We start from the raw sequence: 15,779 nt of genomic DNA, 5'->3' as shown, positions 1-15,779 counted from the left end.
ATTCCTAGAGCTGGAATTACAGACCGTTGCAAGCTGCTGGGAACTGAAATTAGGTCCTCTGTAAGAGTGCTATCCACTTCTTAGAAATCGAGCCGTCTCTCTAGTTCCCTCCTCATTTTTAAAGGCTCCTAATATATTAAGACCACATGGCTCCTATGTTGTCCCCTACTGTCCTGCTTAGATTTTGTTGTTGTTGTTGTTTTGGGAGCCAGAGTTTCTCTGTATAGCTCTAGCTGTCCTGGAACTCCTGCTGTAGACCAGGCTAGCCTAGAGATCTGCCTGCCTTTGCCTCCTGAATGCTGGGATTAAAGGCATGCGCCACTACCGCCATGCTACTTGTTTGTGTTTTGAGCCAAAACTTCACTATAAATCACAGGCTAACCTCAAACTTGCCATCTTCCTGCTCAGCCTCCCGAGTGCCGAGGTTATAGGTATGTGCTGACTTTCTCACTGGTTTTCTTTATTCTTATTAGTGCAGGGATATGTACACAGTAGATGAGCAGAAGGAAAGGCCTGCTGATGTGCTTTAAAAACATTGCCATTGCTTTATGGGTATGTTCCTTTCCCTCCTGTACCTTATCCGCTTTCTACAATATTGGACCAGGGGAGTGAATAGGAAGTCTTTTGAAGGAGATGTGGGGGAGGGGCATGTCAAGAATCTCTGGAAATTACGTGTAGAATTTTGGGAGAATATCTCCTACCTTACAAAGGAACCAGCCACACGTGCGTATTCAAACACTGATCTTGGTATGGATTTAATGTGAGTTCACTAGAATGAGAAATTGAGTTTCTTATTTGTCGCGTGTGGTTTAAGGGAGATTTCAGTGGCTACAAAGTGGCATTGGCGGAGCACTCACTCGTCATGTTGTCATTCTAGGTTATCACTCCTGAGGAGATTATTCACCCGAATGTAGATGAGCACTCCGTGATGACCTACCTATCTCAGTTCCCCAAGGCCAAGCTCAAGCCAGGAGCTCCTCTTAAACCCAAACTCAACCCAAAGAAAGCCAGGGCCTATGGGAGAGGTAAGTGCTGGTCTTGTTGGATCTGAGGCCTCTTCTCCGGCAATAGCAGGACGCTAAGGAGATGATGGTATAGTCAGTAAGGGCTTCTCGTGCAAGCACGGGGACCTGAGTGTGGATCCCAACACTCACCTAAAAACCAGGGATGGCGGCACACTTCCGTATTTCCAGGACTAGGGAGGCAAAGATAGGATGTCTAGGTCTTTCTGAACTTCCAATCTAGCCAATCTAGCTCCAGTTTCAGTGTGTCTCAAAACACAAGGATGTAAGGGTTTAATCTCTAAAGATACCCTGAGCCTTTGTTGAGAGAGAGAATGTGTTTAGACCTAAAATTCTGTTTGTTTATGATTACCTTATTCTTTCTTGAAAATCCGTGTTTCCGGAAGTAGTGTATACTGAATTTGCTGCTTTGTGTGCTTCATGCAGTAGCCCTGGGCAGGCTGATGCTCTCATTTAAGATCCAGAGCCTGGTCCACAGTGGCTGGGATAGGTCTTGCCCCAGGTCAGGGATATGGGGGTGGGGTAAGAGCCTCTGTCTTCTGGATGCTGATTGATTTCTCTTGTCAGGCAGAATCCGCTTCAGGTTTCCAAATGAGGTGGGAACTCTTGTTAATCCCTGGTGGGTACTTCCTTGCTGAGACATCCTGTTTATGACTCTCACTGTAAGATGCCCAGCTTCTTGTGGCTGGTCAGAGCAATTTCAGGCATCTGGTCAGTTGTGGTCAGCAGCTGATTTGAAGCATACTAGTTTTTAAAGTAGGTTAATTAACAGTTGGATATGGTGGTATGTGTTGCCTTTACATCTCAGTGCTTTGGAAGGCTGAAGCTGGGGAATGTCAAGTTTAAGGTTGACCAGAATAACAGTATGACCCTGTTTTAAAACAAAGGAACAAGCCTGTTGTGGTGGGGCACACCTTTAGTCCCAGTACTCAGGAACAGAGGCAGGAGGATCTCTGTGAGTTTGAGGACAGCCAGGGCTACACACAGAGAAACCCTGTCTCAAAAAAAAAAAAAAAAGAAAGAAAGAAAGAAAGAAAGAAAAAGAAAAACCCACAAAAACTAAATGAACAAACAAGAAATAATAAAACGACAACTACATGGCTATGAGTTTGATTTCTGGTAAGATTGGTGCAGCAATTCCCCTTCCTTATAAAGAAGTACATTTTATTTCTTAATTTTTGTAACTAAAATTAACTAATACTCTTGGTTTCACCGGGGTCGTGCAAAGATGGGGACAGACCACCAAAGTCTCTTAAACCAGGAGCAAACTTTATTCCAGGAAAAAGAAAAAAATCTCCACAGGGGCATGAAAAGCTTATCAACAGTAGCTGTGACCTTAACCAGAGACAGGCTGTTTCCGAACTCCACTTTTTATAGCAAGAAGCAAGCATTAGGCATGAACAAAAGAATTTTTACAATCTCAAGATGCAACTTAGATACAAATTGCCTTTTCTTTTACAATTTCCATTAACAGGGTTTTGTTGTTGTTGTTGTTGTTGAACTAGTGTTTGTGTTTAGCCCATTGTTTCTCTCTGGCACTTCCTGACGGTGTTTACCAAAGCTCCATACTCCACTGATATTGCCAGTTTTGCATAGCAGGGAAGGATATGGGAAAATGCACAAACAAAATGTCAGGTTAAAAGTTACCTCAGCTCACATCAGTTGTTGGTCATGAGTGGCTAGGGGGTTACCTAAAAGCTGACCCTCAGTTTGCAGAAGGACTCTCAGTTTGCAGTTCATGCTTCAGCCTTGCAGACAGAGCTATGGGTTGTGAAGCAAAGTTAGCCACTGTTAACAGTTAATCTAAGCTGCTGACAGTCTGCTCCCATTCTCCTAGGTTTACCGCTTTATATCTCTTTATTTGCACATTCCTGTTTCTAGAACCTACATGTCTATATTCTTATTCTTGGACTCCAACACTTAGGTGCTTATTTGCACAATTTGGTGCTTACCCTCTTGTTGGTTAATAAGGACTGGACAACTTTGGAGGCCTCTTCCCGCTGCCCATCATCTTCAAGCAGCTCTGAGCCATAACCAAGGTGATAAGTGCTATGAGGAATCGTAACAGATAATGTTTCCTTAATGCAAAAAAGCTAGAGATGACTCTCCTGTCAACATACTGACCAAAGGGGCTTACTTTAATCAAGGCATAAAATGCTTGTTTGTAATAACCTTATCACTGGCTGTCCAGTTTCCTCGTTGTGAGTGTAAGCCGGTTTCCTTTCATGGTGCTGTCTTCCAGAAAATGACTGCTCACTCGTTCAGGAATGTGGCTGGTCATTGCCCATTTCCTTCTTTGTAGGTGTTGTGAATGCTAGGAAAGAAACGAGCTGTTTTCATCTCATGTTTATCTGTATGTAGGTCTGTTTTTACATTTTCTTTTCATCATGATAAATTTATTGCTTGAAATATAATGTTCTGGGACATTAAACACCCCCACCCGTCATGAGGGCTATCACCATTACTGTTCATCTGCAGAGCAATTTTAACTTTCCAGAACAAAACACTGCTCATTAAACAAGTTCTCCATTCTCACCCGCCCCCTTCTCTTGGCACCCTCCATTCTGTTTTCTGTTGGTGCTTTTGTATAGGTGTCTAGAAATGGAGCAATACTGTTTGTGACTCTTGTCTCCAGCTTACCTCACTTTTTTCAGGACTTTTTTTTTACATTATTGTGTATATCACAATGTTTTTCCTTTTTTATGGGTGACGATACTCTGTTGTGTGTCCTGTATTTGGTTTATTCATTCCTTTACTTAGAGGCGTTTGTGTTGCTCCGCCTTTCTAGCCATTGTGAACAATGCTACCAAGAACATTGGTACCAGGAGCTTTTCGTGGGGGGCACCACACAAAAGGTCTGTGAGACCCGTCCTTCTTCCTTGGTGAGATGCAAGTCAGGCCTCTTTTGCTTCGTTACTATGTTTTATGTGTTACCTAGTTTGCTAGTCAGACTAGGAATAGAGACTACTCCATGGAGTTTAGTTTCTAAGAGGGTTCAGAGGTTTGTTTTCTACTGTGAATATTGAGTAGATTCGCATTGACTCCAGTTAACAATTGCAAATTCATCTGTTGAACTCTGGGGCTTAGGATCTTTTGTAAGGCTCCCTTGCAGGGTTAGCATTATTGAACACATCTGTTCCTTAGCTGAGCAAACCCTTTTCCAACTCTTATTCTGTATGGAATACTTGTATACCCTCTGTCTGAATAACTAGAGGATTCCACATAGTGAGCATGACTCTGCTGGAATTTTATGGAGTATGGGGATGTGGTTCAGTTTCCCAATCAAACCTGGTTAGCTAGGGGACATTACACTAATTAAACTGAGTCAATGACAAGATAAGATGCAGAATAAGTTATTTCTCAGAGTGCTAGAGTCAGATAGAGTAAGTGCTTATAAATGTCGTGGGTGTGTGTTCAAATCTTATTGTTAGTGATCTGGTCATTTTATAAGCAAAAGGAAAATAGAAAATAAAATCCAAAAGTCCACTTTCCAATTTCTAATCCCTTTCTTTCCTTTCAAGTCTGAGGCATTTATTTTAAATGGGGTGTGGGTCATGGGGGGATGTCATACCGAGATATCCTTATGAAAACTAAAACAAATATTCTATCATTGAGCCATATCCCTGCCGCCCAAAGGCAGAATTCTCTTTCAGCACAGTACGTGCTCTATGTTCAGCCAAACACCTTAGGGAAAAAAATACCTGCCCTGTTCATTTATAAGCGAAGTTAAGGTGGAGCCAAGACTCTGACTAGAGTCTAGTTTTAAGGTAGTGATGATGTCAGCAGAGGCTGTGTAAAGTATTTCTCTTCTGACTGGTAGAGGGGGAGCTAAAACTCAACCCTAACTCATTGGAAATGGGGAGCCCCACTCAATTAAAACATCAAGTGCAGTGGAAGTTGAATGGGCATCCTGGGCTTCCTCCCCTGCCGGAGTGGTGTAATAAAAACAAGCCAGCAGAGAGTTGACCTAAGACCCAGAGTCCCGTAACATAGAACCTGACTGTCCAAGTTTCACCCTGAAAAATCACTTGTTGCACCATGAACCAAGATCTCAAATCAAATGAAAAGGATCATAGACGTCAAGAGTGGGGTGACAGAGATGTAAGAATTACCTGCCAAGAATTTTAAAGTGTCTATGGTGTTAATATTTTTTACTTGACAGGATTTAGAATCACCTAGCAGATCAACTTTTGAGCAAGTCTGTGTAGGATTTTCTAGATTAGGTTAGTCGAGGTATGAAAACTATCCTAAACTATTCCATTATCTGGGATCGCTGGTGAATTAAATAAAAAGAAACTGAGACGAAACCTGTACCACTATGTTTCTTAACTGTGGATATGATATCACCCACTGTCCAGGCCGCTTCAGCTCCTGCCACCTTAAGTTCCTTCCGCAGTGAACTCTTGAACTAAAAACCAGTTCATGCTTCCTTCTTGTCAGGTATTTGGTCCCAGTAATGAGAAAAATAACTAACACAGTGGCCATTTTTTAAAAAGACTAAGACTTCAACTACAATTAAAAATACTCTTAAAATAAATGGGGGGGGGGGGAAGAAGTCTTAGGAAATAAATAGAATGCCCAGATAGAAACTAAAACGCCCAGAAGACCTCAAGCCAAACTGAAGATCTTAGAATTAGGGGGGGAAAAAAGAAAGAAGGAAAGAAAGAAGGAAAGGAAGAAAAGGAAGAAAAGAAAAGAAAGGAAAAGAAAAGAAAGAAAGAAAGGATAATAACTGAAATGATTTCTTGGATGTGTTCAGTAGCAGAGAGGAAAGACAGAGAATCCGTGAACTGAACATGGAACAGGAGAAATGACCCAGTAGTCTAAATGAAAGACAGGAAAAGGGGAAAATGAACAGAGCCCCCGAGACCAGTGGGAACTAAAACAAAAGTGTGAATGATTGCATGAGAGGAGACATGGGAGGGGTGAAAAGAAGACAGGGCTAAAAACTTAGAGAAATATTTGGCTATAGAAACTAAAACATGATTTAAAAAAAAAAAAAAGACACCCACCAGAAGGAATATGCGTACTAGCACTCCTGGGGCAAAGGGCTATCTGGAAACACTTCAGAAAACTAACGACCATGATAGGTGTTTTGATTTGTGCCAGGGACTTGTGAAAGTCCACAACTGTCTTGAACCTTTTGCTTTCGCCTCCAAATGCTGGAATTACAGCCTCTGCCACTACACCTGCCTGGGACCACGGAAGTTTATGCTTGGTGTGAGACCTTGAAAGCTTGCCCAAAGGAAATACCAGAATGGCAGATTTTTCATCAAAACTGTGGAGGTCAGAAGGAAGTAGCACTGCATTTTGCAAGTGTTTTGTTTATTTTTTAAAAAAGACATCAACTAGAATCCTTTTTATCCAAGGGAAATCCCTTTATTTCAGACAAAGGAAAAGCAAAAGAATTTGTCACCGAAAGTCTGTCCTGAAAGGATGGCCTTTTCAAGGGACCATGTGAAAGAAGAAATCTTGAAATAACAGGAAGAAAAAATATGGAAGCAAAATTCTGTGTTAACTATAACGGACCACCACAATCCAACCAGATAGCCTGGATGAGTCTAGAAACATTCAGAAAATTTAATTTATAAAATTGAAAGTCTCCTGAAAACCCCCAAATGCTATGGATGATTCCACTAGAGAATTCTACCAAACATTTAGGGAAGAATTAAAACAGATTTTATGGTCTTAAAAATAAATAAGGGATGAGAACACTTATGTTCCAGTTTGGTCCCTGCTGCTGTGATAAAATACTGACCCAGAAGCAATGTGGGGGAAGAACGGATTTATTTCAGCTTAGACCTTGCAGTCTTTGAGGAAAGCCTGAAGCTCAAGCTGGAACCTGAAGGCAGGAGCTGAAGTAGACCACGGCAGGGTGCTGCTTACTGGCTTGCTTTCCATGGCTTGTTCAGCCTGCTTTCTTAATACAACCCAGGATCACGTGCCCAGCGTTAGCACCACCATGGTAGGCTGGGTCTTCCCACATAAATCATTAATCAACATTTCCCACAGACAGGCCAGAGAGAGGCCAGTCTGAAGGAGGCAATTCTTCAATTGAGGTTCTCTCTTCCCAGGTGACTCTACCTCATGTCAGTTCACAAAACTAGGCAACAGATTTGACCCACTTTATGAGACTAATAGGAAAACTGAAGCCAATACCAAAACAAAACAAAAACACAGAGACCAATGGAATATGGATGTAAAAAGCCCTTCACAAAATGCTATCATATACCTTTGGGTAATAATATAAAATGGGTCACACATGGTGACTGGGTAGCAATATAAGGCTGGTCACTGTGAGAAAGCTTGTCAACACAATCAGCCAGATTAAAGCAACGAGTTGGTGGGGGAAAAATGCATGGTCATATTGATGTTAAAAAAGCAACTGGCAAAATTCATCAATCATCCATAATAAGACAGACAAACTTCCTCGATTTCATGTAGAGTCACTGCCACAGAAGCTCTGGGCCGACATCTAATTGGGGGTGAAACGCTGAGTGTTTTAAGATCTGGAACACCGGAGAGGGCGGCTGCTCTTACCATTTCTTTGCAACATACTATGGGGCTGGGGGTGGGCTTTGAATGGTAAGGTTAGGTAGGAAGTAGGCTTTAAATTGTGGACAATAGCAAAGTCAGAAACAAAATGCCCAGTTGCAAACGATGTGCTGGTCTGTACCAACCATCTCAAGAAATGAAAGAGAAAAGCCGGGTGTGAATGACGTACTCCTTTAATCCCAGGCAAAGGCAGACAGATTTCTGTGCTTTCAAGACCAAACCCTCTCAAAAGTCCCCAAAACAGAATTAAGTTAAGTTCAGCAAGATGGCAGGGCGCAAAGTGACATGCCAGGTTGTGTGCAAATTTTGCATTGTACAATACACATGTGGATCCTGGAGTTGGAAATAGCACATCGCTTTACAGTCACGTAGAAAAGAAAATAGGTGTGTGTGCAATAAAACACGGGATTTATGACCTAGAAACCATAGTGAAGAGACCCGAGTATGCAGAGACTGAAACGGAGATGTGGGTTCTTCCGAAATGGTCATATTGACACAATTGCAATTGAAATTTTAGCAATGAATTCAGCAATGGCAACTTGCCTAGCACCTGTATGGTCAATTCCTAGTACCATAAAACAAAACACACACACACACACAACGAAATTTTCTCTTTTTGTAGGCAAGAAGCCTATGTTCTCAACTGAAAACCACAAGAAGAAAACCTAGCACTAGACAGGCGAAGCCTGTACAAGCCAGCAGTTGCACCCATTGGCACTTGTCTGTCCCAGTCACAAAGTGGTTTTCTGCCTCCACTTCCTGTCCTTAGTTTCTGCCCAGCAACCTGAGTGGATTTTCCTGCTGACTGCTTTTCTAGTTCTCTGTGAATAGCAACTGAATGGCTCACAAGCAGCTGTCTTCTTAGAACCTTCTGCCTGATATTGGCAGAGGAGCTTCAGGTTGAAGCCTCAATCTCTAACCAGTCTTAGACTCTGGTTACAAGTAGTGCATCCTGGAGTTATTTACAATTTCTATCTTACTTGACTCCAAATCAAAGGTTCCTGTGACCTGTGTGACCGGTCAAACAGAGCTCAGGGAATACCTGTGTATCCTGGTATATCCTAGAATGAAAAGAGGTCTGTATCAGGAAGTTCACAGGATCTCAGAGTTGGGATGGGCCACACTCCTGGCAAGTGAATGTTTTTCCCAACCCAGATGCTTCTAGATTCTCAAGCCTGGCTTTCTTCTGGTGACCAGTCCTAACTGAGATTCCCACCAAAAGCTATGAACCCAGGAAATTCCAGGGAGCTTAGGAGTCCTGTGTCAGGAACTGGTTATTCCCATTTCAGGGTCACTTGGACATTACAGGGAGTTTGTGGGCTCTGTGCGAGGAACCAGGTTTAGAGGAAGGAGACAGGTCCAGATATAAAACCTTATACTTGCTTTACTCTTACACTCTTACAAAACTTTTATCTGGATGTTTATAGCCGCTTTGAAAATGACAGACAACTGGAGATAACCCAGATCTCCTTCAGTGGGAGGATGAGTAAATAGTCACATAGCACAGAACGTTACTCATCAGTGAAAAAGTAGCAGCAGCAGCCTGGGTGAATCGACAGAGGATTTCCAGCGAGAAGGACCATAAGGTTGCGTAATATATGATTCCATTTATGCAACATTTTTGAAATGGTAAAATTACAGAGACGGAGAACAGATTAGTGGTTGTCGAGGATAAGAAGAGGGTGGAGTGGAAGGGAATTGGGTGGGACTCCTCAAAGGGCAGCACGAGGGATCCTTCTGGTTATAGAATGCTCTGTATCTTTCTTGTTCATATCATTTTCAGTACTCTGGTTGTGATATTGTATGATCACCTTGCACCAGTGTTACCACTGAGGGCCCACTTTCTCTTCTGTCAGGTTCAGTTTATCTGGAGTTATGTTGAGGTCTTTGATCTACTTGGACTTCAGTTTTGCGCAGAGTGATAGGTGTGGGTCTATTTGCTTTCTTCTAGATGCCAGCCTCCAGTTAGACCAGCACTATTTGTTGAAGATGCTTTCTTTTTTCCATTGTATAATTTTGGGCTTCTATGTCAAAAATCAGGTGTCCATAAGTGTGTGGATTTGCATCTGGGTCTTCAGTTCAATTCCATTGGTCCACCTGTCTGTTTTTATGTAGTTTTTTATTATTAATGCCCTGTAATAGAACTTGAAATCTGGGATGGTGATACCTCTGGAAGTTCTTTTATTGTATGGGATTGTTTTAGCTATCCTGGATTTTTGTTTGTTTGTTTGTTTTTCCATACAAAGTTGAGTATTGTTCTTTCAGGATATGTAGAGAATTGCATTGGGAATTTAATGGAGCTTGCATTGAATCTGTAGAGTATTTTGGTAGGATGGCCATATTTGCTATGTTAATTCCTATTGATCCATGAGCATGGGCAATGTTTCCATCTTCTGATATCTTTAATTTCTTTCTTCAAAGATCTGAAATTCTTATCAAATAGGTCTTTCACTTGCATGGTTAGAGTTACACTAAGATATTTTTGTGTTATTTGTGACTATTGTGAAGGGTGTTGTTTCCCTGATTTCTTTCTCAGCCCACTTTTTGTTTGTATATAGGAGGGCTACTGATTTTTCTTTCTTTTTATTTTTTTCCTTTTTTTAAAAGTTAACCTTGTATCCAGCCACTTCACTAAAGGTGTTTATCAGCTGTAGGAATTCCTTGGTAGAATTTTTGGGATCACTTCTGTATACTATTATATCATCTGCAAACAATGATACTTTGACTTCTTCCTTTCTGATTTGTATCCCCTTGTTTTCCATTAGTTTTCTTATTGCATTAGCTAGATTTTCAAGTACTATATGGAATGGATATGGAGAGAGTGCACAGCTTGTCTTGTTACTGATTTTAGTGGAATTTCTCCCCCATTTAATTTGATGTTGGCTATATATAGAGACTTGCTGTATATTGCTTTTGTTTAGGTATGTCCCTTGTATTCATGATCTCTCCAAAACTTTTACCATGAATGGGTGTTGGATTTTGTCAAAGGTTTTTTCAGCATCATGTGGTTTTGTCTTTCAATTTGTTTATATGGTGGATTACATTGACAGATTTTTTTCGTAGAACCATCCCTGCATCTGGGATGAAGTCGTCTTGATCATGGCGGATGATCTTTTTGATGTGTTCTTGGATTCAGTTTCTGAGTATTTTATTGAGTATTTTTGCATCAATGTTCATGAGGGAGATTGGTGCGCAATCCTCTCTGTCTTTTTGTTGTTGTTGTTGAGTCTTTATGTAGTTTGAGTATCAGGGTGACTGTGGACTCATAAAATGAATTTGTCAGTGTTTCTTCTATTTATATTTTGTAGACTATTCTGAGGAGTATTAGTATTAGCTCTTCTTTGATGATCTGGTAGAGTTCTGCACTAAAACTCCATGCTAATCCATGGCAGTTTGATAGAATACAGGGGGTTATTTCAATTGTCTTATATCTTTTAAGACTTGTTATTGAGTATGTGGTCAGTTTTGGAGAAGGTTCCATGAGATGCTGAAAAGAAGGTATATTCTTTTGTGTTTGGGTGAAATGTTCTATAGATGTCTGATAGGTCCATTTGTGTCATAATGTCTGTTAGTTCTATTTCTGGGTTTAGTTTCTGTCTGGATGACCTGTCCATTGGTGAGAGTGGGATGTTAAAGTCTCCCACTATTAATGTGTGGAGTTCGATGTGTGACTTACGCTTTAGTAATGTTTCTTTTACAAATGTGGGTGCCCTTCCACTTATGGCATAGATGTACAGAATTGAGATGTCATCATGGTGGATTTTTCCTTTAGCGAGTATGAAATGTCCTTCTCCATCTTGTTTGATTAATTTTGGTTTGAAGTCTCTTTAGGATAGCTACACCCACTTGCTTGTTAAGTCCATTTGCTTAGAAAATCTTTTTCGATTCAAGGCCAACCTGGTCTATAAGAACTAGTTCCAGGACAGGCTCCGAAGCTACAGAGAAACCCTGTCTCAAAAACCAAAAGAAAAAAGAAAAGAAAATCTTTTTTGAACACTTTGCTCTGAGGTAATGACAATCTTTTGTGTTGAGGTATGTTTCTTGTATGCAACAGAAGAATGAATCCTGTTTCGGATCCATTCTGTTAACCCGTGTCTTTTTATTGGCAAATTGAGCTCATTGATATTAGGAGATGTTAATGACCACTGATTGTCTGTCTATTCCTGTTATGGTGGTGGTGGTAGTGGTGTGTGTGTGTGTGTGTGTGTTTCCCTTCTTTGGATTTTGCAGGCGTGAAATTATCTATTGCCTATGTTTATATGGGTGTAGTTTTTTTTAATGGTCTATTTATTTTTATTCGATGTACATTGGTTGGTGTTTTTGCTTACATGTATGTCTGTGCGAGTGTGTTGGATCCCCCGGAACTTGAGTTACAGACAGTTGTGAGCTGCCATGTGAGTGCTGGGAACTTAACCCAGGTCCTCTAGAAGAACAACCAGTGTTCTTAACCACTGGGCTCTCTCTCCAGCCCCTACATGGGTGTAGTTAACTTCCTTGGGTTGGGATTTTCACTCTAGTTTCTTCTGTAGGGCTGGGTTTGTGGGTGGATATTGTTTAAATTTGACTTTGTTATGAAGTACATTATTTTCTCCATGGTGATTAAAAGTTTTGCTGGGTATATTTGTCTGGGCTGGTCTCTTAGAGTCTGCAAGACGTCTCTCCAGACCCTTCTGGCTTTTAGAGTCTCCATTGAGAAATCAAGTGTACTTCTTATAAGTCTGCCTTTATATGTTACTTGACCTTTTTCCCCTTGCAGCTTTTAATAATCCTTTTTTGTTCTATTTATTTAGTGTTTTGATTCTTATATGATATGGGGGCTTTCTTTTCTGATCCAGTCTATTTGGTATTCTGTAAGCGTCTTGTACTTTTATAGGCATGTCCTTCTTTAGGTTAGGGAAATTTTCTTCTATGATTTTGTTAACATATTTTCTCGGTTTTGAGCTTGGATTCTTCTTCCTATTATTCTTAAGTCTGGTCTTTTCATGGTGTCCCAGATTTTCTGGATGTTTTGTGTTATTTTTTTAGCTCTGACATTTTCTTTGACTTTCTTCTATTGTATCTTCAATGCCTGGGATTCTCTCTTCCACCTTTTGAACTCTGTTGGTGATATTTGCATCTGTAGTTCCTATTCGCTTACCCAGATTTTCCATTTCCTGAATTTCCTCAATTTGTGCTCTCTTTATTGCTCAATTATCTGTTTTTTTTAAATTAATTTCTTCAGCAAGTTACAGAGTATTAGCTTTTTTTCCTTCTTTCCTTCCTGTTTTCTTCCTTGCGATAGTGTCTCTTGTAGCCCAGGCTGGGGGTTAGACTCGCTGTGTTGCCTGGTGGTACTGGGAATGGAGCCCAGGACTTTGTACAAGCAGTGTACCAACCAAGCTTCAGCTCCAGCCTCTCATTGTGTCGTTTGCATACATGTAAATCATCATTCTTTGCTCATATTCTCCCCTGCATTGCCCTTCCCTTTTTCTCCTCTCCCCACTGATCCTCTTCCCCCAGATCCTGGTGCCCAAGAGAGTCAGAAGTGATCTTCAGATCCCTTGGAACTGGAGTTATAAGTGGTTGTTAACCACTGTGCGGGTGCTGGGAATGGAACCCAAGTCCTTTGCAACAGTAGCAAGTACTCATAACAGCTAAGCCATCTCTCCAGCCCCTCAAGTAACTTTTTAATAACTAGGTTCTGCATATTAAAGAAAATATACAGTATTTGCCTTTCTTTACCCCGCATTACCCTTTTCTTTCCTTCTGAAGACTTTTTCTCCCACAAGGTCTTATGTCTACTTTCATACCATTTATATCTATGCCTGAAATCCGCATATGACAGAAGATATGTGATATTTGTCTTTGAATCAAGCTAATTTTGCTTAACTTTCTTTAAATTTAAAAGTCTAATTACAAATAATAACCAGAATCAATTTTTAAAAAGCATATACAGTGTTGTTTAATAAAAAAAAAATGTGCACCTTTCCTTCACCTGTATGACCTCTCAAAGGCAGGCCCTGCTGCCAGCTACCACCTATGTATGTTTACACTGTTGCATGTGCCGCTACCTGAAACTCCTGAATATTTTAGAATTGGATATTGGTTAGGTAACACGAAGAAAAGACAAGAGACATAATGGGTGATGATTTGTGTGAGAGAATGGGTCAACTCAGTAACTACTGTCTAAACTCATGGCAGGAATCGAACCCACTGGAAACATGGTGAAGCAGCCAGCCAAGTTCACTGTCGATACCATCAGTGCTGGACAGGGAGATGTGATGGTGTTTGTTGAGGACCCAGAAGGAAACAAAGAAGAGGTATGATGCTGAAGGATACTGGACCTTATCAAGACCAGAGACTATATCTTCATGTCCTCATAGCTCTCAGCCAAAATGTTACCAGACAGATCCTGAGGCTTGCCATAGATAAAGTAACTTGCCCGACAACTCTTGCAATATACGTTGACTTACAAGAACACAGTGTTTAATAAAGTAAAAGATACTTTGGATGAGTCACAAGGCTTGTTAATTGAGGTGTCCTGATTTTCCTCTACTAACCATCTTTAAGTTGTTAGCCAGGGCTTGAGTGTATATTTTCTTAGGTCTAGTTCTCACTCCTGTCACAACACAATCTGAACTTATAAATATGCCAACATATTGTCTGGCTTCCCCTGTGGGGCAGGGTCTCTGCCCAACTTACTGTTTTATTTTCGGCTCATAAAACTGGTTCTTGTATCTCCTAAGCTAATAATAATCACCAAACTAATAGGTGATCAAGGAAATCTATTTTGTGTTTTCTCGGCCCTTGATGGCCAGTCCCTAGAGAGAGTCCTAGCTTTTTCTAGATAGTTTCCTCCCACCCACCCCCTTTTGTTGTTACCTCTTTGCTGATACCTCTTGGGGGACAGAAATGGCCTCACAAGACATGACTTACTCATACCTCGCTTCTTCTCTAACTGATAATCATCTTCTCTTCTAGGCACGTGTGACCCCTGACAGTGACAAGAACAAGACATACTCTGTGGAGTATCTACCCAAGGTCACTGGGCTGCACAAAGTAAGATAAGGCATGGCCATAGCATGGTCTGGTCATTGGGCTTATATGTTAAAGACAGAGATCGTAGGAAGAGGAATGGTCTTGTTGGCAGCTGCTTTTAACAATTCTGGGTGTGAAATGCAGGATCTCTCACATTCTAGGCAAACGCTGTAAGAGTGACTTAGATTAACTACTAGTTACTAGATTGTTCATACTCATTTGGGAAAAGCGGTAGAGTCTCTATGAATCAGACTTGGTATTAACAAGTACATCTCTATTTAAATTCCCCAGAAGTTATTTGTAATATCCTGACTTTTCTCTCCCTAATTCCACATGGGTACCTAAAAATTGAAGCTGTATGTCTGGACTATAGATACTTTAGTGATTACCTGGGGCTTCTGTTCTGAGTGCTTCCTTACTCGCCCCACTTTGAGATTGGCTAGAGAATATCCTGGTCTTAATTCCTGACGACACACAGCTCAGCTCACTAGCAGCAGCAAAGAATTCACTCAGCAGCTGCGAATACCTGAGATCCAGCTCCCGGATGTTGAGACCAATTCTGGGAATGATCCCATAGGGCAAGAGCTAAGAGAGTCTGGGCTACAACAAGTGGGTAACCTAGGAATGTGTCTTCCACTGAAAGAAAGCCTTCTGTACACAAATCCAATCCTCCTATATCATGCCCAGACTTCAAGACAGGTTCTGCTTTCTGCCTTGAGCTTTTGTGAATTCACCAGGACTCTTCTTACTCCAGAACATCGTGAATCTAGGAAAATTAAATCGTAAAAGGAAACATTTATGATCTAATTGGTTTATTCCAACCAAGTATAGGTTCATAGGAAACTCAGTCTAGTTCCCTTGAAATATCCCAGGATGTGACATTTTTTGCTAAGGTTTTAGACAGAAGTCATTTCACTTTGCCTCCAACACATTTATCTGAGAATGATCTTAGTCTGTGAAAAATGTGACTCTATATCTGAAATCTTGGGATGGTATACTTCATTCTCAGAATGTAGTAGCTCTGTCTGCACTACTAAAGGAACCCCATGCCTAGATATTTAAGTATAAATGGTTGTGCATTTCCTGTTAAAAAGGCTGAGTGCCCTGTAAGATGTGCCAAGGTCATGATGGAGCATAACTTGTGGGAACAACCAACCAACGACTGCTCTAACTTGAGGCCCACAC

The 15,779-nt window shown here is 40.9% G+C and overlaps 1 protein-coding gene across 4 annotated transcripts in view; it reads left to right on the top strand.

Annotated features, from left to right (window-relative positions):
- Flnb (filamin B) overlaps window positions 1-15,779 on the top strand; it is a 140,057-nt gene that overhangs the window by 51,304 nt on the left and 72,974 nt on the right. For all 4 annotated transcript variants that reach the window (XM_048421316.3, XM_048421315.3, XM_085687960.2 and 1 more), the window contains exons 4-6: window positions 878-1,025; window positions 13,758-13,876; window positions 14,538-14,615. In XM_048421316.3, the coding sequence (XP_048277273.3) occupies window positions 878-1,025; window positions 13,758-13,876; window positions 14,538-14,615 (345 nt within the window). The remainder of the gene's footprint in view (window positions 1-877; window positions 1,026-13,757; window positions 13,877-14,537; window positions 14,616-15,779) is intronic.

Source organism: Myodes glareolus, chromosome 5, assembly GCF_982192425.1.
Source record: "Myodes glareolus chromosome 5, mMyoGla1.1, whole genome shotgun sequence".
Lineage (NCBI taxonomy): Eukaryota > Metazoa > Chordata > Mammalia > Rodentia > Cricetidae > Myodes > Myodes glareolus.
The sequence above is the reverse complement of the archived record's forward strand: the minus strand, read 5'-3'. Positions and strand labels throughout refer to the sequence as shown.